Source organism: Sapajus apella, unplaced genomic scaffold (genome assembly GCF_009761245.1).
Source record: "Sapajus apella isolate SASKATOON/1434 unplaced genomic scaffold, GSC_monkey_1.0 scaffold87, whole genome shotgun sequence".
In the NCBI taxonomy this organism is placed as follows: Eukaryota; Metazoa; Chordata; class Mammalia; order Primates; family Cebidae; genus Sapajus; species Sapajus apella.
In genome coordinates this window covers 1,927,762-1,954,538 of record NW_022437027.1, presented here as the reverse complement: position 1 = coordinate 1,954,538, position 26,777 = coordinate 1,927,762, and the positions used below count along the sequence as shown (strand labels likewise).

The 26,777-nt window shown below is 48.4% G+C and overlaps 1 protein-coding gene across 5 annotated transcripts; it reads right to left on the bottom strand.

Annotated features, from left to right (window-relative positions):
* Window positions 1-263: 263 nt before the first annotated feature.
* PITX2 (paired like homeodomain 2) lies at window positions 264-24,974 on the bottom strand. Of its 5 annotated transcripts, XM_032254743.1 has the most exons (6): window positions 24,776-24,974; window positions 19,644-21,009; window positions 15,808-15,863; window positions 15,198-15,335; window positions 3,991-4,196; window positions 264-1,528 (listed from the first exon to the last, which is right to left on the bottom strand). In XM_032254743.1, exons 3-6 carry the CDS (start codon window positions 15,851-15,853, stop codon window positions 965-967), a joined length of 954 nt encoding a protein of 317 aa, XP_032110634.1. In that variant the 5' UTR covers window positions 15,854-15,863; window positions 19,644-21,009; window positions 24,776-24,974; the 3' UTR covers window positions 264-964. The 5 variants fall into 5 exon arrangements, with proteins under 5 accessions (XP_032110634.1, XP_032110636.1, XP_032110635.1 ...); XM_032254745.1 differs by lacking the exon at window positions 15,198-15,335; XM_032254744.1 differs by lacking the exon at window positions 19,644-21,009.
* Between the last annotated feature and the right edge of the window lie 1,803 nt (window positions 24,975-26,777).

Below are 26,777 nucleotides of genomic sequence, written 5' to 3'. Positions count from 1 at the left end.
AGAATCCTCTGAGTTTAAGCCAAAGAAAAATTTGAGAGACAAGGTTAGATTTTGCCGTTTTTTTTTTTTTTTCTCCCTGAGAATGACTTTTTTCTTTTCAGTTTCTGATGAATGGCTATAATTTATTTCTACCACATTTAAATAAGGACTGCTGCCTTGTATGTTTAACTAGGCAGACAGAAGGAACTGGTTTGTTTAGGAAGCAGTGACTGAGATGCCCTGGCCAAGTTAGTGACAGAGGAGGGCAGAAAGAATCCAGACCATTTTGTATGCAGTATATTTTACTCCCATGAAATAAAACACATTTTTTTCATATTTGCTGAAAAGTAAAACAATAATATTGTACGAAATGTTATACACAGGGTAGGTTGTACATAGCAGTTTCAGAAACATCATTGCATCCACCAGAGAAACTATTCTAAAACTGATATTCACACATTTTTTATAATAATAATATGTTAGAAACATACAGTGTGGCATTTAGTATATACATTCCCTTGCTCGCAAGCGAAAAATCCTAATCGCTTCTGTATAACATGCTTTATTTTAAAGCCTAACCTTTAAAAACACTGTTGTGATATTACTAACAACTGCTTTTATAAAATTAATTTGACATTTCGATATATATACATCCTTTCAGTCATTTAAATGTTAACAATGCTAAACTTAAAAAATAACAAGCTTATAGTAATGTTAAAATGTCATATCCAGTCAAACATTTGTTTGTGTATGTGTCCTTGCAACTGTTGGAAATACTTGTAGTGAAAGATGTCAGACACTGAGGACATCCCTTTGAAATCAAAGGAGCTCTCTCTTTAATTCAGTGGTTTCCTTTTCTCTATATATCTTCTCTTTCTCTCCCTTTCTTTAGTACCCACGACCTTCTAGCATTAATTCCCAGTCTTTCAAGGGCGGAGTTGCCCCATCCGGCACGGTCCTAGGATCCCCGCGCTGTGGGTGCGGCTCACACAGGCCGGTCCACTGCGTACTGGCAAGCACTCAGGTTGGATGCCGGGTTCTGCACGCTGGCGTAGCCGAAGCTGGAGTGCTGCTTTGCTTTCAGTCTCAGGCTGGCCAGGCTCGAGTTACACGTGTCCCTATAAACATACGGTGGAGTCGGTGGCGCGTAAGGACAGGCAGGCGTCGGCACCGCGGAATTCAGCGACGGGCTGCTCAGGTTGTTCAAGTTATTCAGGCTGTTGAGGCTGGAGCCCGGGACGCCCGTCACCGCTGAGGGCACCATGCTGGAGGACATGCTCATGGACGAGATAGAGTTGGGCGGGGAGAACATGCTCTGCGATGACAGGGGGTTGACGTTCATAGAGTTGAAAAAGGGGAAGCTCTTGGTGGACAGGGAGGCGGACGTAAGGCCCTTGGCGGCCCAGTTGTTGTAGGAATAGCCCGGGTACATGTCGTCGTAAGGCTGCATGAGCCCATTGAACTGCGGTCCGAAGCCATTCTTGCACAGCTCGGCCTGCTGGTTGCGCTCCCGCTTTCTCCATTTGGCCCGACGATTCTTGAACCAAACCTGGGGGCGGTTGGGGCAAGGGAGCAAACAGATGCCACAGTCCAGATTAATAAAACTTTCATAGGAGGCCAACCCTCCTCTTCCCCCGACACACGCGCTAGCGCGCTCACACACACTGGCCGCCTCCCTTCGCTGCCCCGCTGTGCACTCCAAGCTACTGGGGCCAGCTTTTGGTTACTCGGGTCTCCGCCAAGCGTGGGAGACCTGGTCGGCTCTGGCCTGCGAGCTGGGACTTGGAGCTACTCCACAAACCCCAGCTGAACGCATGGAGACCTGCGGACCACTTGACCACTCAGCCAGGCTTTTCTCTAGGTCCCAAAACACTCGCTGTAAAATAAACGCGGACAGCAGGCTTTTCGCCCAACCCTTCCGGGGGCACCTTGCAAACCTGCTTCCATTCCAAAGCCACAGACCCACGGATGAGGAGAAGGGGCTGGAAGGGCACCAGAGGACTGCTCTTTCTCCATCGCAACTCCTCTCTCCCTTCCCTGACCTCCACTGTCGTCCCCCATCCCCTGGTACGTGCTCTCCCAACAGGGACTAGGCCGCCGACACCCTTTCTCGCTTAGTAAAACAACCAAATAAAAAGCAAAAGACCACCTTCCCATCAGCTCCTTAACTCCACGAGCTTGGCATATTAAACCCCGGGAACCCGGAACGGGTAGTTCTGCAATTCCCCCCTCCCTTCGCTCTGCCCCTTCTCACCCTCCGCCCACCACAGGCCTGGCCCGCGTGCCTGGCTCAGCCTGGTCGTTTGGCTTTGCAGGCGGCGGCCCAGGCCGGCCGGCCCCCACCCGTGTCCGGTGGCCCCGCCGCAACCCCGCTCCCAATCCACATCGGGCCCGCCTGTCGCCCCAGACGGCGGCTTTTGTGTATTGGAGCGAGGCCTGGCCTGAGATCTCCAAGCTGACACCGTTGATGTTTCACATTACACATCTCCGCCGGGCCCAGCAGCTTAATCCGCTTTTTCTCTTTTTTCTTTCATTCTCAATTTCCTTTTTATCCCCCTTCCTCTTTGCACCCGACTGCTATAAAAAGCATGTCTCACTCCCACTTGGCTCGACAAGCAGCCGCCCTGGAAGGAGAGGCAGCTGCAAGGAGAGCCCAGCGCTGTGGCAACAGAGCACTAGGGAGGAGCTGCGGTATAGCGCAAGGGTGGGAGGGCCTTTTCGAAGGATCCCAGAAAGCCGATAGACTATGTCTTTATTTTAATTACTTGCCATTTCTACCCTAGGCGTCATCTAAACTTTGCCCAGGCAAGAAGAGTACATGAGAGGCCCGTTCCCCCGATGCGCAAGAGGGCTAATGAAAGACTGACCTTGCACAAAACCACGCTGCCCGGGACCCAGCGCTGGCTTTGGGCAGTTAAACTAAAACCATTTGCAACTTCTTCCCGGCTCTTTTATCCACCAGCATAGCCTTATGCCTTGCACAAACGCCACACAGAGAGCGTCTTCATTCCTTTTGATTTGGGAGCACATGATGGTCTTTATTCTATCATTGTTTTCTTTTTGCTTTCTCTGCTCCAACCGGGACTTTATTTTTCCACCCAGAGCACTTACTTTTTTTTTTTTTTTTTTTTTTAACAACAAAGCCTCTGAATGCTGCTTGATTGGCTTGACTCTGTTTTCTGCTTCCAGAATCCTAACAAATTTGGAATCTTCCACCGACCAGCATAAACCAGGACATTGCAATTGGGTAATTTATTTAAGCTCATTTTTGCCAATCCATAAAGTACAGATTTGCTTCAAAGTTAAGGTAAGCCTTTTTTTTTTTTTTTTTTTTTTTACAAAACTATGATTATAATTTAGACGAGGGGTGTGAGTTTAAATCTCCAGAGTTCAACTCCTGAGAGAAGATAAATAAACCAAACTGAAAAGTCTTTCTTCTTTTTTTCTTTCTCTTTCTAAGAGGACTAGTAATTGTGTATTAAAACTTTGCTCCTGGAGATCACAAAACCAGGGAATAGGGTGTGTAGGAGAGACCTGAACGGCTGAAAAAACCATAAAGAAGGTGTAAGAAGGAAAAAGCTGGGCCAGGCCTAGCGCAAAGGTTTCCCAGGGAGGGCCGACTCTTTCGTGTCTCTGGTGGGTCTTCCTTGTTAAAGGCGCGCAGGTTGGAGCCTGTTTGCGGCTCTTGACCTGGTAGGGATTTTATTAGCTCTCGCGTGGCAACTGCAAGCCAGGATCACAAAGCCTTGTTCAGGGGACTACCCACGCGGCCCAGCTCGTGAGGTCGCAGGAAGGCGGGGCAGTGAGCGGGTGCCGCTCTGGGAGCCTGAGCCAGGCCGGCAGTTCTGTTCGCCTCAGAAAGGGAGTTGCTTTTTTGCAACCCAGCAGCAGCGAGGCCCCACCGGCGCAACAGCAGGACAGCGCTGCCTCCACACTCCCTTCTGGTCTACTTGGCCTGCACCTCCACAATGACCTCCCCCTATCCCTCCCAGGCTCCGCGCTGGCTCCTACCCGGACTCGAGCTTCCGTAAGGTTGGTCCACACAGCGATTTCTTCGCGTGTGGACATGTCCGGGTATCGGTTCCTCTGGAAAGTGGCCTCCAGCTCCTGGAGCTGCTGGCTGGTAAAGTGAGTCCGCTGCCGCCTTTGCCTCTTCTTCTTGGACGGGTCCTCGGCGCCCACGTCCTCATTCTTTCCCTGCTGGCTCTTATCTTTCTCTGAAAACGAAACACACAGTTTCCCCGTCAGCATGCCCATTTGCAACCCGCAAACTCCAACTGGACCAGCGGCAGAAACCGTGGAAGAGCTGGGCTGCCTGGCGCTGGAGGAGGGTGCTTGCGGCGGCTCTGGGCCACGAGGAGCGCTGCGCCTGTGGGGTGTGCAGGCGCGAGTGTGGGTGTTCGCGCCCCATCTCCTCCCCTCCCCCAGCACCTCACGTTTTATTTACATGTTTATCTCACTGCGGCGGCACATTCATTTTTATAGCCTCTGCTTTCAAGTATATTTATACACCTCTGAGCAGACACACAAAATCTCCTGGGACGCACACTCGAGCGGTTTACAGACCCCCCCTCCCCCCTCGCAGAAAGCTCAGATTTCGATGCGGTTTGGGAAGGCTAGGAAAAGAAGGTGCGGGGATTCGGTTGGGCACCCAATTCGCCGGCCCTTTTGAAAAAAAAAAAAAAAGCCTCTTCTCGAGGGGCATTTCTGAGTAGTTTCAGACAGTTTCCTAACGAGCGGAGCTCCTCAGGAGCTGAAAGCCGAGAGAAAACAGGGACAGAGGTGGGGCGACCTCTGAAGGTCCTGGAATGGAGATGCTGGGATTTTTGTGACCCAGGAAACAGAAGGGAGGCCCGGGTAGGATTAGAGAGGGCGGCAGAATTGCTCGCACCGTTAGCGCCCCCGGGAGCCGGGCGATCCAGGGAGAACTACAGGGACGCCGGGTCGTCGTCAGAATTCCGGCTCCCGGAAGTTCTGCGGGGAGCCAGGCGAACGACCACTCCCACCACGCCTCCCCCAGGAGGGGCTGACTTCCTTGGGGCGAAAAGGAGCGGTGGCGCGGGGCAGCTGAGCTGGACTGTCCGCGGGGCGGCGCGGCGCCTTACCTGCGGCCTCCGGGCTGGAGGTGTCGGAGATGGTGTGCACCTCCAGCCTGTGCTTGGAGGAGTCCAGGGAGCGGGGCTGACCGGGAGCCAGAACCGAAGCCATGGCTAACGGCTGGGGATAGTGACAGGAGGAGGATGAGGAGACGGCCGACAGCTTGGTCCCCGCTGCTCGGTGCTCCAAGTGCAGCGGGCCTTTCATGCAGTTCATGGACGAGGGAGCGCGCTGCTCTACCAGTCCCGGGCCGCTGCCCGCTTCGGGTCGCGCTCTAGGCGCGGAGATTCCCCGCTGCGGGCAGAGCCAGGGGACGCAACCCCCGCCGAGTCCTCAAGCCAAGATGCCCCGTGTCCTCCGGAAGGCTCACGCGAAAAAGTCCGGAGGCCGAAAGTCAGCGGGCAAACGAAGACATGGGGATGTGGGCAGGAGGGCACCACTTGAAGCGTCTTTAGGGAGCAGCGTTCCAAGCTCCAAAGCGAAACAAGAATGGGCAAAGACCCCCTTTTTCCCTCCTCCCTCCCACAAGAACGCCTCCAATGAGGAAAGCTAACGCCGACCGCGCTCTGCCCGCCCCCCGCGCTGCAGCCCTGACAGCGAAGTGTCAAGAGTGACAGGGACAGGTAGCTGATATTAGATCCCCCGCGGCGGCGGCAGCCGCGGCAGCAACGGCTCGGCCCTCGGAGGGCACCCTCCGCAGCGCGCACAAGCGCACCCCTCGGGCGGTCGAACGGGGGCCCGGCCTCGCCGCAGCTCAGCTCCAGGCACCCAGGCGAGCGACGGACCAGATCTGCGGCTCCGCGCTTCCCTGTTGGCCTAACATCTTAAACCCAGAGGCGGGCTTCCTGGTGCCGAGACGTCACTCGGCCGCGGCCCTCCCCAGCCCTCTCCGCCTCCGCCTCCTCCCAGACCCTTCGCCGGGTGGGAGTGACGTGGCTCCACACCAATCAGAACGCCCCGAGCCGCGGCGGAGGGACTGTTCCGCCTGCACCTATCAGCAGTGCGGGGCCGGGCTAATGCCTTGCCGTGCCCACCCGGTCTACACCCGCAAGCTCCTGGGAATTCTGCTCCTGCCCAGCCCAAGGCGATCCGGCTTTTAGTCCGAACCCAAAGGTGAAGAGATGCGGCTAGGAGTCGGAGACTTGGGAGAAGACAGTGGAAAGGTCAAGGGCTGAAAGGTACAAGGCTCAACAAGACACCCCCTCTTTGTGTCTCGCTACAACCATTTCTAATCATCTACCCCTTATAAAAAGGAGACATGCTACTTAGAACGAGAAAATTTGAAAAACAGCAACAAATCACCTCTCCGATCTTAAATTTTTCAAACAGCCTGTCAAGTGAATGCTGCGCTAATCTGAAGAAGCTTTACTTTAATTGCAAAGAAGACAGAGCCCTGAAAACGCAGGCTAATAAATTAGAAATCGAGAAGTAAATGGACCCGTCAAAAGAAAATTACCTTGACTTTAAACGAACAACTGTTTGGTGGTTCACTCTGGATTTATACAAGAATAAAAAGTCGCCTCGGATCACGTTCTCTGTGATGGTTATTAGTCCCCAGACAGAAAACACACAATAGAAAAGAAACCCTAACCCAGCGTTTTCAAAATGCTGAAAGCTTATCCATTCTACTTAACGTTGATTAAGACACATAACCTAGATCTTTCAAATTCTTTGTACACTGTATTAAGCTCGTCCTAACCCGAGAGAGCCACGCTTTAAATTCGACTCTCCTGTTTGCTTTATTATCAATCAGATTCAAATCCATAAAGCCTGTAGAATCAACAACGTTGAGCTAATTATATATAAAATATGCCTTAATGAATTTCCATACAATTAAGAATGTTGCCAAATAACCAATTTCAAGGATAATTTTTAACAGTCATTTTCTTTTCCCAGTGAGCTCAAAGCTGTCTTGAGCCCTTAAAGTCAAAGCAAGCAGAGGTGGTGGGTGTGGACTAAGAGCGAAAAGCCTAGAACAGCTCCCCAGCTAGGAAAAGCAAAGTCTTATTTATTAATATAAACCAAAAAAATCACCTTTGGAGACATCAACTCTTTATAGCTCTGTTTCCAAGTAAATCTAATTTCCAAAGAAATTAAAGAAATATAAATATATTCAAAATAATTTTTGAAAGTCCTTTTGTCCCCCAGCTTAGGTCAGCTGGAGCAGACAAACTAGTCTCCCCTGGGTTTCTGCATTGCCAATTGTTTTATTGTTGAGTTAGTGTTATCGTCTCTGAATGTGTATTTGTTTGACATTACAGTCAATGATTTGCAATGCCAGCATGAAGTATCTTTAAAACACCCCCTCCTTGTCCTTGTTCACAAGATTGGGAAACTATTCAGTGTGGAACAAAGTGGATGAAGCAGACTACAAATATATTTGTAACTTATATGTCTCTGTTTTGCCCTGCCCACCCCCAAACCCTATCTGCAACTCCTCCCCATTTTAAACTCACAGTCCAAAGACCAAAATGAGAATTGTTTTTCAGTCTTTCTTCACCAGTATCATCCCACCTTAAGAATTTAGCTGCAAGGGAGAACTTTCTTCACAGTAAGCTTTAAATCAGCATTTCTGCTTTTAACCTTTTATTCCACGTTAACCCATTCCACACATACAGACACCTGCTCAGAGTGGAACACATCCTCATGTGACAGGTTTGCATTAGCTGAGGCTCATACATCTAGCTATATTAGGTCCTGCAATCTTATCACTAAATTATACACATTACACCAGCAGCCTGTTGGTAAAGAAGGTTAAATTAATTTACATTCTGCTCATTATCTGGTGCTTAAATGACGCATTTTATCCCTGAGATTTGGTGGAGAATCTCCTTCTCAGACCCCACAGCGTTTCACTGAAGACAATGCTCTTACATTTGTAGTGGTTTTTAATCTGATAAGACTCTAATTTGCTTAAGTCTTTTAAATAAGGTCTTAAATGTTTCTAGCCGTTTTCTTATTGAATTTCCTCTAATTCCCCCAAGATCATAAAGTATATGTGTAAAGTAAATATTTCCTCCCATTGCACTGCCAGCCGATGACCTATAACTAAGTCAATAAGAATCCAGCTCTTTTCTGCCCAATGTGTTTACTAATCATATTCCAGTTTCTTCTTTTAAACCTCAGCATAGCTGTGGTCCCCACAATACCATGCACCTTAAAGCTTCATTTCATGAAGGGACTCCATCACATTAAAGAATGAAAAAATCTCTACTGTAGTTAGCATATGCTACCCCCCTTCCTACCTCCCTGTTTTTCAATCAAACCGCAGAGCTGCAAATATTTTTGGAAGCTTGGGTGTTTTTCAAAATGCCTTATTTTAGAAAGCTGAGAAGCTCCACAGAGCCATATAGATTTCTAAACCCATCTTTCATAAACCCACAGAATTTTGATTTAAGCTCTGGTGGCTCCACTCTACTGATGGAACTTTCATCACAGCAAATATACATGTATGAAGGACCTCAATCAGCCTCCAAAGTGGTTGAAAAACCCAAGGGCACGTGACCGCTCCTTGTGGTGCCAAAGTATGGGAGATGTTGGAAGCACTGGGGATCAGCCAGCAGCCTAGATGCCTAAAAAGATAATGAGTACTAACTTGTGTGGACCCATTGAAGTCAAGTGGTGAATAAAGTCAATTATCTAGAGAATTCAGATAAAAGTAAAACCAAAACCATATCTATTTGTATATATGTTCACATCTATTTTATATTACACACACACACACACAGGCTCTGTAAACAACTGACTCAAAGTGAGGATTTCTTTGCATTTTTCCAGCAGGAGTTTCAACACTCTCCTAATCTCCTAATCACTTTACACACTCAGAGCAGTGGCGGCGATTGGGTGACATTCCTCTCAGGCCCCCTGTGTGGCAGGACACCAGCATGAAAACTCCACATGGGGAAAAGGAGGTGTGTGGTGGGAACTAAGAAACACTGTCCAATGAAAACTCCATGGCATGCTGGTGGTTGATTTTGGAGATTTAATCTACATAAGACTTGTGGGTGCACAGGCATAGGGAGCATAGATGAGAAAAGGGCCAGAAGTCAAGCAATCTTATGCATTTTGGATTCCAGCACTACTGTGACCTCTGGCTAAATACTTCTGAATTGGTTATAGAAATTACTATGAGTTGAGCCTTTAACACAGAAGTTTCTAATATGGAAAACATCAGCGCTATCCTTACAGGGAAACTGGAGGTGCTGCATGGCTTCCTGGGACAAGGAAGGAAAGCCCAGTGCAGGTGTGAGGTTTTGAGTCTGGGAGGCATCAGTGGTTGTCTCAATTGAGGACTCTTGCTTATTCTTTCAAAGAAAGACCCTAGAGGAGGGAAATGTGTGACACGGGGTCAGCCGTGTTGTGTGCTGGTATTTGCCACTGATTACCAGTCTTAAAGTCTTATTTAATTTCACACTTTTCAGTGTTAGTTGTGCAAAGTCCCTCTGGCCATGGCGGCAAGTGGTTTGGCTGTGCAGCCAAACTCTCCATATCGACGGCTTGGGTCTGGCCTGGGACTCAACCAAGTGATCTCTGACTTTTGGAAAGAATCTGTCCTCAGAGCTTAACCGGAAGATGGCTTAATTAGATATCTCCTTGAGCTGTCAGGCCTTAGAGGTATGGGAGTCCTGCCTGGCCCAAGCCAGCTCAAGGACGACGCCCGCCTGGTCTCAGCTTGGAACCACGTGATGGGCGTGAGTGTGTGAGTTCCTGGCAAGGCACAGAGGTCAGATGGAGACCTTGCCCCCCGCCTGAGAAGTGCCCCACACCCTCCACTACCTGGCTTTTCTCTGCACACAAACCAAGCAGAAAACAGTCCACTACCCACTAGCCCTCAGAGCCATGAAACCAAGGAACCCAGAAATTAAAGGTTTCACTGGAGCTCTCCTTTCCCCCATTTCCTAAATGGAATTTAAAAAGCTCTGGCTTGTTAAAAGGGGAAGCTTATTTTCTGAATTAGAAGTCTGTAGACATACGGAGCAACAGCCACCCTCTCTAGGTCCTTGCAAATGGTACCCATCTTTCCATTCCACAGCTCTAGCTGTTCAATGTAACAGTGTTCAGATGGCAGTGGGAGTTCCCACCTCACACTGGCCTGGGGAATAGAAGAGAGAGGGATCAGAGGAGGGGGCATTTGCTAGAATCACTAAACCAACATGTTGTTAATACTTCCTCACATTTGCATGTTACCGCTACAGTTTTCCTAGGCACTCACTGAATCTCCAGAAAGCAACCACTCACCCAACTAAGTAAAATAAAGAGAATGGTATAGTACATGGGTTGGGAGAAGGGGAAGGGAGGGTGGAATATGAAATCAAGCATAGATATCCAGGCCTGGAGAGAAGGAAGTGGCAAGGGGCTAAATGAAGTCCCCCCCCACCACTTTTTAAACAACAGTTGGATTAAACACTCATCTGTCTTCCTCTTTTTCTCTTTTCTTCCCTCTCCAGCTCATGTCCATCTCTCTTTTCTATTTCTCTTGCTCTCCCTTCTTTCTGTTTTCTCTCTCCCAGACATGCTGGTAGCTAACATTTAGCATTAGTTGTCATGGTGACCATAAATCACATAAATCCAAAAATACCCACCTATAATCTGAGATGAAGCTTTTATTTCCCTAGCGAAATAATATTTTAAAAGGTGTCAGCTGACAAAAAAAAAAAAAAAAAAAGGGAACCCACCTCATTGTAGTAGCCCAAGTAATATATTACTTCTAAAGGTTTAAATTAAAATGTCAGCCTGTTAAAAACATGCTGGTAGAATCTTGGACACTCTTCCTGTCAGATCCTCACAAAGAAGTTGACTCTGTTATTCCCGATCATTCTTAAACATACACACACAATTCTCTATGCTCTCTCCCTTCCTATTAATTTCTTCCTTCCTCTACCAACTACTTTAGTTCTCAAAGACTCTATGCATTGGGTTCTAAAAGAAAGAAATCTCCTCCAGGATCAGAAAAGAGCCTCATGGGTTGCTGAAGTGAAAGATGTGGGGTTTGGGGAGGAAAGGTGATTAGGATCATCATGGCAGTGGAGGTAGGGGGTCATCCTAGAGGAGTTAAGAAGAAAAAAACTGCAGGGAGAAGGTCTAGAGGTGGAAAGACAGAGTAACAGAAAACTGAGCTGGATAGTCAGGCGCTGTGGGGAAGTCTAGCCCCGAAATGGTAGGTATGTATTCTCCCACTCCTGCCTTTTTCTCCTCTTAGAGAAAACTTTCTCAATCAGAGACCCTGGGGGGTAGGAGGCGGGCAAACGCCGCTGCAGTTGGGCCTTTTGTCTTCTACCTTGGGCTTGTTGTCTTTTGCCTATCTTGGATTACAGGGTATTCGCCTAGATGAAGAGCCATTAATTACCCATTCAGTCAATATTAGGAAGACGACAAAGCTTTTTACATAGGATTAAGAAGACATCAGATTGTTCCATTAGTATATTCCTGCTCACGAATAAGCTTTCGTTATACATTTCCTTTTCCCCCGAGCCGCTCTAACAACTGCTGCATATATTAACAGCGGGCGGTGCGGAGTTACAGCCCAACCAGCCTCAAGGAACTTTGTGTACCGAGTCCGCAGCGAGGAACGCAACCTGCAAAGGCCACCTTTGCGAGTAGGGATCCGCAGGGACTGACTACCTTTGGGCAATTTGTACAATTTCCCCGGGTGGTGAAAAGCCACAAAGCGGTGGGGCAGCTTCTGCCAGTGAGCTGCAGAGTTGACTGGGGGGAAATGGGGTGGCGGAGGTCGGGCGGGGAAAAGAAAATGGAAAACTCCTCTCCTTACCCCTATCCCGTTGCTTTTTCCTCAAGCCTCATGCCCCCTTCGGCAAGCACCTGTCCCTTCCGGGCTAGCCACAGTTAGAGTTCTCCACCCTTCTCTACACAAGCCCTTCTTTCCGACAAGGCTCAGGGCCTTGGTCGCCATCCCCCGCACCACCATTTTGCGTTTTGCTAGAGACGGTCTGGGCTGATCTCGCTGGTGTCCGTGTCAGGATTAAAATCGCTTCATAACGGCGAGGAAAACTGGATTATTTGCTTTCAGGGGGTACATTAGGAGTCCACGTAGTATGTGCTCCGCAAACATTTGCTGACTGAATGGGAGGCGTGGGGGCGGGGCGGCGGAGAGGGGTCTGCGGCGGTCCTGGCGGCCAGGGTTAACCCAGGTCCTCCGAAGAAGGCTGGGGCCCAGCTGCTGCCGCGTGTAAAGGCGTGTGTCGCGGCTAGGGGTGCCATAACGGGCCGTGGAGCTCACCTCCCACAGGGAGGAAGCCTGCGCACATCAGAGCCTTGGGTCCGACACTTTCAGCCCATCCACCCGGCCAAAGCTATTTAACAATTAATTCGTTCCTGGGGGAGGCCGGGGGAAGTACCCGCTCCTTGTCGGGACTCAAAGCCAAGCGTCAGGTCCAAAGGGGCTGCAGCGCAGTCCGATTTCAGCACAGAACCCAGAGCCGCCGCCCTGAAACTTTTTGAGCCATTACAGGGAGAGTCAGTCCGTCCTCCTCCTGAAGGTGAAGATCATTTTATGAGTTCCACAAAATGAAGGCACCTCTCAAGGACCTCCAAAGCAAGAAAAGCCAAAGAAAGGCCTCTCTGCTCTAGGGGGGCGTTCTCAACCGGCTTCTACACCATTTTCTGCTCGCTGCGCCCACCTTCTCTCAAACCTCTGGCTTTTAGGGGTCTCCAGTCGCTCTCGTGCTCCCTCTCCACCCCTGTCCGGGGTTCTATCCAGGCTAGGCATCTGCCCAATGGGTATCAAGGGGACTTGGGACTTACTTGGGAAGGAAGGCAGAGCCTGGACTGCTTAGGAGTGAACTCTGCCTATACAGAACGTTTATTCTTTAACGAGGACACGGTGGTATGGGGATTGTGGAGGGGACAGAGGTGGAGAGGGTAGCGTTATAGACTATCGCGGCCCTTTAAAAAAATTGTGTCATTGTAAACGTTTTTTCTTTTCTTTTCTTTCTTTCTTTTTTATTATTATTATTTTTTGAAAAAACACCTTAAAATATACAAGAAATAAATCTTTTTGTTTTACAAGCAGGCTGTGGCCAGGACTTTGCATATTCCATAAGTTAACTTATAATCAGGGAAGGCTAGTTACTCTGTCAACTGTCAACCTTTCCTTCAGCAGTGCTGTAGTTTTGCCCACTCATTTGTGATATTTTTTGTCTACCAGTTCCTTAATAGCCAATTAAATCAAGATTTTCAGCATTTCTTCCCATTACATGCCTTTTTCTTAGTTAATGGCAGTAAACGTGTTTGGCCAGCAATTTTTCTTTTCGGTACAAAAGTAGAAAACAGACATACTGAGTGTAGGAGAAGAGCCTTTCACGTGCACTAAAATAATGCGGTCCTGAAAGTAATGGTTAAGAAAGCAATCATTCATTATTTCTAGTTCTTTATTTGCTAATTATCAAAAGCGAAAGACCATGGGCGCCTGCCCAGCCTGCGACTGGCGCAAACAGGACTCCTCGGCTCTTAGCCGCTTCGTGCTCACCTACAAGGACCCCATCTCGCCACAGGCTTCTCCACCTGTCCTCAGAATGTATTCCCCAGGTGTAGGAAACCCGAGGTGCGGACTGGGGGACGGAGGAGACGTTTTGCGTCTCTCCGGCTCCCAGCACAATAAGAAATGCCAGCCTCGGCTTTTCGACTGCGGACCCGCCAAGCGCGAGGCGAGATTGGGGAGCTCCTCTCTTCTGGCAGGAGCCGGGGCTGAGCCCGCACAAAGGATTCTCCAAAGAAGTCACCGCTGCCCTTGATATCTAACCATATCCCAAACATACTACGGTCTAATAATTTATTTTTACTACCGATTATCAAACAGAAGAAGAATTTAACACAATCTAAATGACAGAAATCACCCGACGTTATCTCGGCATTGCCCCATTTAACCCCATGGGGTTAATCCCGAACAAGTAAGCGTTTAACTGACCCAGCAGGGCGACTGGCGGTTGTAGTGTGGTGTCCGGGCGTGAAGCTCCAGATCGCTTTAGACACTTCGTTTCAACAAATGACCTTTCTCTCCGATTCACGGGGAAACCCCAATTCAAGGCCTTTGTTTTCTTCTTAGTAATACGGTTTGTTTTCTTGGCCGGAGTCCCAAAATCGCCCCCCCCATCCCATATTACATTTGTATTCTTACACGGTAATCCGGAATGAGGGGGTTAGGGGCCGAGGGCTGTGGGGGGCTTTATCTGCTCACACTATCAAAGGTCAACAGCTTCCTAAGGTCAGGCACTTATTTACTATGGAGCCGGGAAAATTAGGAAAATAGAGGAACGGTAAATTTGAGGGTTTTTTTTTTTTTTTTCATATATTTTAAAAGAAAGGCGTCTTCCTCCCTCCATGGCTTACACGCACGCGCGCACACACACACACACGCACACCTACAGAACAAGTTTCATTTCAGCAAAGGCCTGTGCCTGGGTTGGAGTCGTTTTAACTTTTTGCGTAAGCCTGTAGACCTCCCCTGGCAATATCCCCCGAGTCCTCCAGAGAGAAACCAGCCAATCAAGCAACGACAACACCAAAACCCAAGGCCTGGCAACCAGTACTTCAGACAGGTTCGTGTCGACAGGGGCAAACCTCCTTTCTACCCTGGGCTGCTAAGCACAGTTGCTGCCCTCCAGCTCTGCAGGGATGTTGTCAGCCCTCTGACCCTCCCCCAACCAGCCAAAGCAAACCTTCGCCAACTCAAGTTTCGCGTGTTTGCCTCCCGCGATAAACCGCGCACCCACAAGCCTGGGTGGGGCATGGCTGAGAGCCTGAGGGACTGAGTGGGGCCGGGTGGTGCTGCGCGTAGCGGGATATGACGAGCGATAGAGGTCGCTGTTGCACCACTTTTCCACGCCAACAGAGGCGCTGCGGTTTGCTGGAGCGTGCGTAGGGGATCAGACCACAGGGAGCGAGCGACAGGGAGAGGTGTTGGGTCTCAGGAGTGCAGTATAATTTGGGGAAAGGAATTAACGTCCCTGGGACGGCTGCTTCCCGTCCCACCCAGAGGCCGAGTTTCTAAGTTCTAGCAGCAGGCGCTCCAGGTCTGGCGGCCTCGCCTCCTTGCGCTTCGCCCGAGGCCCGAGTCCCGGAGGCGGGTGCCCAGCGCGCGGCCTGCGCTTCCCTCCCAGCCTTACCATTGGCGCCAGGATGCTGCCGCGGGAAGAGCTTGCTGCTGGCTGCCTCTTTTCGGCTCTCAGGAGAGTCCGTGAACTCGACCTTTTTGATTTCGGAGTCTTTGGAGAAGAGACATTCAACGGCCGCCGGCTGCACGCCTGGGCCACGCGCCCGCCCGCACCACGTGCGGAGAGAGGCGTCCAGAGCCGCGGCCGAAAGGAGCCGAGGACGGGAGGAGGGGGAGGCGCGAGGCAGGACGGAGGAGAAAGAGGAACAAAGAGCAAAGACCCAGTTAGAGGAAAGAGCGGACGGCACCCCTGTCCCCCGGACCCTCTGGCAACCCGCGGCAGGATGCCTCTCTCTGTGCCTCCCCTCCGCGGCTGCCAGCGATTCCAGCCGGGAGGAGTAGGCTGTGGGGCTTCGGTACGCAGCGCATCGCTGCTTCCTTGTCTACCGTCCCGCCACAGGCAGAGGCCACTGGCTATTTGGTTCTGATTTCCTTCCTGCCCAGGCTGGCCCCTCGGGGAAGCACCCCTCGCCGGGGCCTCGTGGCAGGGCCGGTGCCCTGTTACCGCCCTCGCGTGGCGCGGTCTCCCTTCCGTGACCCGGGCAGCAGAAGGGGCCTCTTACCTAATTGCACACACGCCGACACCAGTTTGCGGCAGTTGGTCTCCATTCCCCGTTATCTGCAAAATAGAAAAGTAGGAAGGCTGTGAGAAGAGGCGGCCTTCGAGTGCGCAGGGCTCAGATGAGAATACCCACAGGCTGTTAGGTGCCTACTTTGTGCTAGGCTTCAGGCGTGCTTTTCCGACCTGACAGCCTCTGGCTGTCCAGCAGCGTGTCCACTCTAGCCTCGGGCCCAGAATATCTAGATGTTTATCAAGAAGGGATCTCCCTCCAGAGTTGCACCAAAGGCCCAGAGGTTAGAGGCCTATAAAGCTGCAATGTGCTGGGGAGGCTGTGGACCTACTTTCATGAATCTCGGTGCCGGGGGTTAAGAAGCCATCGGAACGCGATGGCAGCGGGAATGGTTGCGTGGAGAGGACTTTTATCTTTGGGAAGCTGTGTGCGAAGTCCACCCTTCAGTGCTTGTGCATTACTTGGAGCTCAGTAAACATTTGTAGAACGGCAGAGCCAACGTGCCCCTGCCCTAGACGGCCATTTCCCTCGGTTTTCTGTAATTCCGAAACGAACGGGCTCTTGGCTTAGGGTGCTGCAGGAGCCTGCTGACTTCGGGCCTCTCATCTATCAGGAGCCACTTTTCCATATTTAGCCACACTTTCTCCTGGACATACTCACCCAGCCATTTATTTACCCTAAAGTATGATTTAAGATCGCAAAGGAGAGAAACCCGGTGGACTGAGCGAGACTGAGGAGTGCAGGGCAAACGTTCTTGGAGGGTTTCCTGCCCACCAAGGACGGAGAAATAGCTCTGGGATAACTGCTACCCAGTTCTCCCCCTTTCTCTCCCGGGCAAGCCAAATCTTTTTCACATTTTCAACCACAATGCAGCGAGCCAAGTGTTTAACGCGCTCCCCCTACTCTGCCACAGGCAAGCCGGGAGAGGTGGGTCTCGAGAGGCTCCACCGGGTGTGTAGAAGAACCGCGGTTGCTTTAAAGACAGGAGAAAAGAAGGTCCAGGGCTCCCTAGGCCCCTTCGTTCTCAGCGCCTGTCTCTCTCCACGCTAACCAGGGTATGCTGGCGACCGGAGGGCCCAGTTCGCGCGGGTGCAGGGATGGGGTGGGAGCAGGCTTTGCCGGGTTGGCTGAGGCACAGAGCGGGGGCAGGGAGCTGCGGGCCTGCCTCTGGCCTCAGTCTGGTTTCTCTGCGTCTCGGCCTCTCCTGTAGGGAGCAGGGCCCTGGGGGGCCTCTGGCCAAGGTCGCTGCCTACAGGAGGGGCTGCCCGGCCCTGTGGCGTGGCGATCCGGGGTGGGGACCGTCAGGCTGTTCCCCCACCCGCTAGCGAGAACGCGGGCGGAGACTCTGCAGATTCGATCCTTGTGGGCCCGTGGGCACAGAAGTAGCAGTTTGGCGGCTCCAGATTTAGTGATTCTGCAGTAAAATCACAGGATTAGTCCCTGATTGAGATGTCTGTTCGTGAGATATTACAAAATTCATTATCACAGCTTTCTACTAACTCGATATGAAGTAACACAGATGGGATTTTATTAGTCCAGACTTCAAATGTTTACTTATGATAATTTCAGAGGAAATTTGCATGTCATCATCATTTCGATAATCTTTTTTTTTTATACGTCTGAACTGGCTGCATTATTAGCCGGTAGCCGGAGCGCTGCAGATGGCAACTGCAAATAGTTTTTATTTTTTATTTTTTTAAAGAATGAAATATACAAAAGGAAAAGATTGGGTTGCTCGGTGTAAAGTCAGTCAATTATTACACATTCTTCCCCCGCACTCTCCCGTGCTTCAGTGCTGAAGACCAAACAAAGCAATACAAAACAAATCTTCAAGAACTCATAGAGCTCCACTCTAAGGGCTGAAAAGAAGGTCAAGGCGTGTTCCTTAACTCACTCCTACATGTCCTTGTGACTTGGGGATTTATTTTGTAGTCAAAATGAGACTTGAGACCAGCATTTTTATGCTTCAATTTAATGACCAGGCCTACTAGAAGAACTGAGTCTAAATAACTGGGGAAAGATAATTTAAAAAAAGAGGCCTCCAATTCCCGCCTGCTGATCCTTAAACTTACCCTGTCAAGGCAGGTCTTCTGTGACAAATTTGGCCGCCAGACTTCGGGACTGGCTTCAATGGCTAATCTCATAAATTGAGACGGGAGACTTTTCCTGATGGGAGGTAGTTCTCACCCCCAAAGTTCATGTTCTGGTTGGAATGTTTATGCCAAGGAATCTTGTTTTTGCCAACTTGGGTTTTTTATTGTGAGCATGCTAAAAAGCACTGCATGGCTAATGGAGGACACGGAACCATGGCAAAGCAGGCAGGCGAGCCCGAAGAAATGAAACAATTTGCTTAAAAATAATTTCTGATGACTGCCACAGGAATGGAAGTGCAGGAAAAATATCATTCGAATAATTCCAAATCCTTTTACATTACTCCGCTTTTCATTCACATTGTTACCCCATAACAAAATCTTTAATGGACTGTTTAAAAATAAACAGCAAAGGAACATGTGTTTTACATGAACTAAATTGTGCAATTAGCCAGTAAATTAATCTGTAGTGGGTAATTATTTAAGGAAATTAAAATACTGCTCAATGCAGCTCTGTATTTTACCAAGTGTAAGGCTTCTTTAAAACTAATTAATATCAGTGCTTTGGGAACATTTGAAGACAAACAGGGTCAACTTAAGGAACAAAGCACCTAAATAATTTAAGTGTAGTTTTGCTGAATTAAAGTAAAACATTGCACAAATAAAGTGACTAATTTTTTAGGGAAAGTTTGATAATTGAAATTTTTTATGCTTATTTCATGTTACATCAACAAAAACCTTCCACTTATTTTGCTCATGTGCTTTGTTTCCTTGATATTATTGGTATTTGAATTTTAGATGGATTTTTGCCAAAATGATATTTTGTATGCTAGCAGCATCTTTAGTTTTGATTAATGGACTAAAAGGAATGCAAGGGAATTTCTTTAAATCAGATTAATTTTTCATATTTTAGAATGTATGAATTCCTGATATTTAAATTCATAATAGTAAAAGTTTTTTCCATTTAGTTTACTTGAATAAGACAATAGTCACACAAAAGAGTAAAAAGAAATCACACCACTCTATGATAGTTTGATTTCTAAATTGCTTAAGAAAGTAAAGTGATTAAATTGGAAAAGAGGAACATATTTCTGAGGTTTAGAATCGAATTTTTTTCTTAATCTCCAGTTGGAAAATAGTTCTCTGCATCCATTTAAAATGTATCTCCTGAAGTGCAAGATTGGAGCTGACTGGTGATCAATTTAAAGGAGTTATAATCCAAAGAAATGGTCCGAGCTTGGCATCCAGTCCTGGCTCCCAGGTAATTCGCTTGGGCCTGAGAGGTCACTAACTGCCAGTTAAGATGGAATCTTTTTTTTTTCCCCAATGGATAACAATGGGAAGGGGGCTAATCTTCCAGTAGCTGAAACTTTGTACCCAGCCCTTTATCTTGAGAATGCTAATCCTTGGCCTGAGGATTTGTTCCTGCAGTGTTGGCACCGAGATTTAAGGGAAGATACCTCGTTTTAAATGCCAGCCCTGGTCTGGCTTCCCACTCGACTTCAGCACCCCTTAGATTGTTAGTGTCTGTGGCAGGGGACCCCGTAGATTGTTAGTGTCTGTGGCGGGGGACGAAAGGAACAGGGCTTTGCAAGATCTGTTTGCCAACTGCGTTACCTTAGGCGAAACGCAGTCCCAAGAGCCACAAATCACCTACAGTGAAGATTCTCCGAAGTGGAACAAATTTCTAGACTCGCATTATCTCACATCCCTGCGGGATAGATGGCCTCCACTTACCGGCTACCGGGAGAGAGCTGCTGTCTCCGCGTCCCGCTGCTTCCCGGGGCGATTTCCAGCGAGCCGAGGCTCCGGCTGCACCGCAAGCGCCCGAAAGCCGGGCCTGAGAGGACTGCAGATCTCCTCAAGGTGCCAAGTTCCGAAGGAGTCCACGGGTGCACAGGGGCCTCCAAAATCTAGCCGTCACTGGCAGTTTCTTTCTGCTCCTCTCCAGCTTTCTCGCTCGGTCTCGCACGCTCTCTCTGCTCCCTCCCTCTCATCCCTCTCTCTTCCCTCTGCTCCTGCTCCGTGTGGGGAGTGACGTGACGTCAGCAGAGATTCCACCAAACTCCACTGCACAGTGGCGCGCGGGCCGCCGGCCGAGCCCGGCTGCGCGGCTGGCGATCCAGGAGCGAGCACAGCGCTCGGGCGAGCGCCGGGGGGAGCGCGCAGGGGCGACGAGAAACAAGGCAGGGGAGGGAAGCAGAGGCTGGCTGACCGAAGAGTGCGAAGCTGGAGAACAGCCCCGGAGAACTAAAAGGAGAGGGAACGGGGCGGGGCACTTAGGAGCCGACCGACGAGCAGGAGCACGCACTCCCACTGTGGAAAGGAAGACCAGAAGGGAGGATGGGATGGAGGAGAAGAAAAGGGAATCTGCGCCAACCTGGGAGCCCTAATAAATCAAAAGGGGAGCGCCGGGGCAGCGGGGAGACAAAAACGTACTTCTGGGGGAGCAAATCAGGACGGGCTGGGAGGAAGCGACAGGGAAAGTGGCCAAGAAACGGAACAAAGGACAATGTGTATGGGTTTGTTTGGGACGGGGCGCGTGGAGCGTGGGTGTGAGCGTGCGTGTGTGACCTTCTTTCAGGCCTGCAGAGTTAAGGAAAGAGGTCACGGCAAAGAGGGACTGCGGCGGGAGGAAAGTGAGGGACCGATAGAGGGCGGGAGTGGAGGTGGGCGCGGTAGGGATGAGAGAGGATGAGTGGGGAGAAATCTGGTAAAATGGGGAGGGTGGGAGGGCCACAGGCGGGAGTTAGCGAGCTTGGCTTGCCAGCTCGGGAAGGCCGGGACGCTGGGCCCAGTGCAGCCGGGACACCGCACCCGAGGTCAAGGCCAGTGGGCCAGGCACGCTGAGAGTGTTGGCGCGCAGGTGGGCACGGCCACGCACTGACCAGTGTTCACGAAGGGCTTTCGCTGGACAAGGCCAGGACACTCACAGAGTCTAGAATTTCCTCTGCTGTACCTACACTCAACAAGTTCACCCTAGGTCACGGATATCTCATTTTTTAAAATGACGAGGTTAAGGTTCCTGGCAAGGATGGTATTAAATTGCACGAGATGGAAGTGGGGGTGGGGGAGAAAGCTTCCCTCAAGTCCACATTTACTCCTGAAAAGCAAAGCGAATGTGAAATTCCAGGGGACATTCTCACCCGACAAGTGTGCCTTACTTCTGAACCCTGATTTTCTAATTTCTTGACTTGAGCAAAGACGTGTGTATTTTGGTAGTGAGCGGGATATTTTGGCTCTGTCCGGCTTTTGAGTGGAAGGACTATAAACATAATTCGCCTGGAGGACCAGGTGTGAAGGCTTCTGCCAGGCATATGGGACAGTTTTTTCAATCTCAAGGACATCCTGTTAATGTATGTTTTTGGAAAGTGTTGGAACACAGCCATTGCTCCTGGATTCAGGTTTTCCCATCAATATTAATTCCTGCTTGGAAGCAGAACTCAGGCCCTCCATTAAAAAGACCTGTCTTTGGTTTCTAATAGAGAATAAAATTCCCTGTAAAAGTTGTATTGCTCTTCCTAAATCAATATACCAACACCCGCAATTTTAGGAATATATAATGACTCTGGAGAATGTGCATAAAATAGATAAATTTTAAAAAGCCTGGTGCTTAAATCTAACCCTAGTCACTACATAGGTGCTGGGCTTTCCCTACGTTTGGGGGCTGTCTGGAACATGTTATGTGTTTTCTTGAATTACTCCATGTTTTGAATTCATTTGAGTTAGCAGTAAAAACAGGCAAACAAACTTGCTCAATTTGTTTTGAGTGCTAAATCCCTTCACTTTGAAATAGCTAACAGTCGACAGATGGACTCATTTTATGGAAAGGGTTAGCCTCTTCAGCCACGAAGAAAACTGATGAGAGATCTACATTTTAAGCCATTTCTAACCTCCACGTAACACCCGTGAAAACTCAGACTTTCTCTTTTTACCCAGTGGAAACTCAAAGCAGTGTTATTTAAGGGGAGAGAAAAGAGGGGGAAAATGGTCACGTGCTGTTTAATTGTATTTCCTTTATGACTTTAAGAATTTTTATTTTTGGTTTTTGAAATCTCGCCGAGGCAAGAAAATCAAATTTCTGCAAGTCCCACCACTGAACTCTAGTTACAGCACACCGGAAAATGCAGTCAGTCCGAGAAAGATATTTTCGCCTCTGCCCATCGATGATTTTTGCAGCCTTCCCACTCCTCTGAGTAATGGGCTAATGTAACCCCCTCTTTTTTTCTTTTCATATTGTAGAGATTAACTGGCGCTCGTAGCAGAACGGCCTCGCCTTTCAGCTGGTGGTGAGGATAGGCAATCTCACGGAAAAGTTGGAAGAGAATGAGAAAACCAAAGACCGGAAGATTGAGAGACGCGCGGAGAGATACCGGGAGAGGGAAGGGAGCTGTGCTGGAAAGACGCGCAGATACGCGCGTGCAAACTCCCTCCCCTCTTTCAGGCTTCAGTGGTTTGCACTGAGAGGAAGGGGCTCGGGAAGCTCACTTTCCCTTCGCCCCCTTCTGTCTGGAGTCTCGCCCTCCGGGGGCTGGTTAACCCCAGTCCCGGCCGCCGCAGACACTGCGCTGAGCTTTTGGGTCCTCGCCTCGCCCAGCGCCAGTGCAGCTGAAGTGAGCAGCTGGTGGGAAATGCAAATGGCTCCTGGAGAAATAGAAGATACAGAATGATTCTCATTCCCTCCTCGAGTGTGTGGAAGGAGCTGGACATACGTTTCACGCTCCTAATCCTTCTTTTACATTTTTAGTCATACTCCTATTAAACAACTAATTAATGCCCAGAATCACCAGGGAATACATTAGGCATGCAATCGTAGAAGCAGGGTGCTGGGGGGCTAAAAACCACCGATCTGATTTGAGACGTGGATTTCGGGTTTTTCCCTTGTCAAAGCAGTAATGGAAGAGTGGGCCGTGGCGACTGTATTTAGATTCCGATTACTTCAAATTAGAAGGGGGTGGTGGGAGCGTCCAAGCAAAGCAAGCAATTCTCTGCCCTGCAGATGTAAACAAGATTGTAGCATCAAAGGTACAAGCTCCTTTAGGGCTAGATCGCCTGAACTGGGAACCTGGGGAGGGGAGACACTAACCTTACGTATCTGTGAATTTCAAGGATGTTACACTTTTACATAAACAACTCCAGTGTGATCCCCTGGTAATCTCTGGGAGTAATCCCACCATTTTAGAATATTAAAATTTTTCTCCCCAAAGCGTATATCCTTTTTATTTCCTCAAAATTCTGAGCTATGTCTAAAGATAATAGTCTTCCAAGTGAACTAGAGCATTGAACCATTGCCTTCACCCTTTCCTACGGACATTTCGATGATCTGATTTTAATGTGCGGGGGGTACAGGGAATTAAATATAGCCCATAAAACTAAGCTTAGGAGAAAGAGTGCTGGCTAAGTGGGTTCAGAGAATTTTTAGTGAGCATCTCAATTACACTCCTCTCCATAATACGTTGAAGCAAGTGACAGAACTGTTAGAATGGGAATCAAATTGGAAAGCTCCGGGAGGACAACAATTTGTGATCAAATGGGGATAAAACCATGGACAAATATGGGGTTACCCCCACCAACTCCCTCTCACCCAAGAGTCAGGATTTGGGAAAGGTACAGTATTATTTCAGAGCCCTCTGTGACGGACTGTGTGCTACCATTTACCTTCTTCACTTTGGATTATGATCTCAACCCTGGCAAGCAATTTCCCCAGCTCCTTATCTGACAACAAGCGAGTATGTAAATACCAATGGCTAGCGATGTTTAACTGCCTCAAACATTATTGATTTGTTGGCTGTTCTAAATTGTCTTCCTAGTCCAGGTCTTGTTTCCGAATTGTCTATTCCAGAGGTTTGATCTATGCCTCCGATGCTACAATACAATAATTGTTTTTTTTTTTTTTAAAGGCATTTAAGATGAACCAATTGATTTGCATATAAATCAAAATTACTATGCGTTGCCGATTCTGGTGTTTTATAATCATTTCGAAATTAGTACTTAACTACTTGAGCTAAAAGAATATACGAAAGTCTGTATTGACTCACTAATGAATTACCCAGTTAAAACGTCCAGGAAATGCTGGGCGCTGGAAAGACTGTTAAATCAAGACATAATAGAGGAGGGCTGAAGATTGGAAAGGTAACAGACCAATATCTGGAACTCAAAGTTTCCTGTGATTCCTAGCTTTAATTTTGGAGCAGGGGTCTTTCTCCTATGTTGTTAAAAAGATTTTGTGCTTGTCTGTGAGTGCATTCAAGAGGAAGGAGCGCTCCTGTGGCTGCAGTGGCTCAGGCCCTTTGCTCTGACCGGCGTCTTACAGTTCTAACCCAGGAGCGTTAAACTCTGGAAGACTCCGGGCCAGCTCTGGAGGTGCGTGGCCCCGCAAACCGCCAGGCCAAGCTTCCTCTTTTTGTCTACCCTGCCGGCAGGCTGGGTGAGCTGTGGCGGTGAGCTTTCGGCGCAATCAGAGAGCTGGAACCAGAGCCGACATTTAATAGATATGCTAACTGAGCACTTACCTTCGTCCTGAGAATAGGAATAAAAGGTAGCTCTTCTTAAGAGAGGCGGTGCAAAGGCACGCTATAGAGTTCAGAAAAGGCTGGCGGCGGGAAATCTGTAGCCTGGGGGCTAGTCAACATCCCCTTTCATTTCAAGCACTTATTGATTTGCTGTTGTCATCTTTGGCGACGCAGAAGGACACTTGAAAGAATTTCTGATGGGGCTCTGATCTGAGAAAGGAGGTGACCTGCCCAGGCTCCCACCAAATTCTTAATTACCACATCAACTGCGTTTTTTATCCCCCACCCGACCTCCTTCCCCCATGGCAACCGAGTTTGCTTATTCTTAACTTTTTAATTATTCAGAAACTCCCTTACCTCTCAGTGGCTTCCCTTCTGCAGCGCTTTTCTATTCGAATCTTTTCCCTCCTTTCCGTGGTAGGGCCTGTGTATTGATCCCTCTGACCTTTGGCACATCTGGGCCCTCCGAAATCTCTCAATCTTTTCAGATTTGAGGATGGAAGGCTCCACCCTCTCCACTGTGTGCACACACTCAGAGATATGAAGACTTACACAGACTGCCTTCAAACCTAGGGGATCTAACAGATGTTCCCTTTCCAGTTCATCTCTTGAAATCTGAAATGCCTGCCTGATTCCAAGTTGGTTACCACTCTCTCTTGCCCTTCCTTTTTCAAAGCAGTTTCGACATGTGTGCAAGTGTGACCAGAACATCTCTACCCATATTCTTTAACAAACTCTAAATCAAGAAGAACTAATGCAGTAGATTGGTATAGAGACTGCATCAAGAACCAGAACCCCCAGTTTCTGGATTCTCTATTCAGTTCTGGCTGTCATCTACATTGAGAGAGTCATTCTAAGCAGGAGGCCCATAGAAACCTGCATTGTGGGACAACAGGTAAAGCCACAGTAAAAAGCGGAATAATTTTAAAGTCATTTCATTAGAATGCAAATTGTATTTCTGGGTTTTGTTTGTAACCAGCTAGTTTTAGTATATACAGAATTAGACAGAAAAAAATAGGTCAACACAGTTGTTGGTGTTAGAGAAGATAAATTCCATGGGCTCATCAGTGAAAAGGAGATCCTCAAAGTCTATAACTTTTGGTCTTTTAATTTCATTTATAATTCTGGGAATGAATAAGGCACCGATTACTTTATATATTTCATTTACGTAGACCAATTTGTGTTTTCATCAAAAGCAGTTATAGAGAATTTCTTTTAACTTCTGGTAACAAGTTCAGAAAATAAAGCCATACTGCCACCCTGAACTGGATACATCTCTTGAGCTGACCATTCCTGTAACTGCAGGAATATAACATTGTTCCTCTATGGTCTTTTTGCACTCTTTTAGAATTTGCAAGTCCTTATCAGGTCTGACGTCATTGTTTGGTTCCACATTCATTACAGGCAACTTTGATAACTATGCTGATTTTAAAACAGCCTATTCTACCAGCATAATTTTGGTTTTCAAATCACAAAAACCTTTTAATATACAAAGCTCCCAGTTTTCACCTTCTTTAGCTCCTTGCTCCTTCAAAACTTCTATTTTAATTGGTGTAAGTAATAACAACTTGTATTACTACTTGTACTCCTTCTACTTTTTTGGAGATTAGGCTGGATTCCAGAGAGAACACTACCATCACCACCACCACAAACAACAAAATCTAAAGCCAAAGCCCTTTCTTGCATGATAATTGGTACTTGGAATGCTTCTGACTTAGTCAATGTCATCTTACAAAGGTACCTTGTAAACTTGCTTGGAATTTCTAGCAAATGTTTGTAGTAACTGGAACAACTTCTCTCTGGGAAGATACCCTCTTTGATGGGATTTCAATTTCTGGAGGAATAGTTTGAGAGCAATTAGGGAGGCAGGGGACATTGGAATTGGCAGCTACGTCAGCTGAAACAAGCCTGGGTTCAGTGAGGTGACTGATGCAGTGGCTGATTCCCCACCCAGAGTTTCTTTTTAATTAGGGCACTGACATTTCCCACTATGGGAACCCAAAGCACTTGGTATGTATGTAGATTCCTCCCTCATGGCCTTCACCATGTAGCAGGTCTCTGGTTCAGTGATGTTTTGTAGCCATAGCCCTCATTCGTTATCATGATCTCAATGTTTAGGCTTTAATGTATTTATATGAAAGCTGCTTTATTAGTAAGCTGGAGCACACGGGAGAGATGGGAACAAGTAAGGACTCAGCAGAACTCAAATTCAGACACGTTTAAATGGCTTCGACTGTGTAACGTGTGGCAATGCTTTCTGCTGCCCTAGCTTTCCACTCTGAACTTCATGTGTACTATGAGAGCCTCTGGCTAATGAAGTGTGATGTAGTCCAAGTACTAGGAATAGTAGTATTTGTTG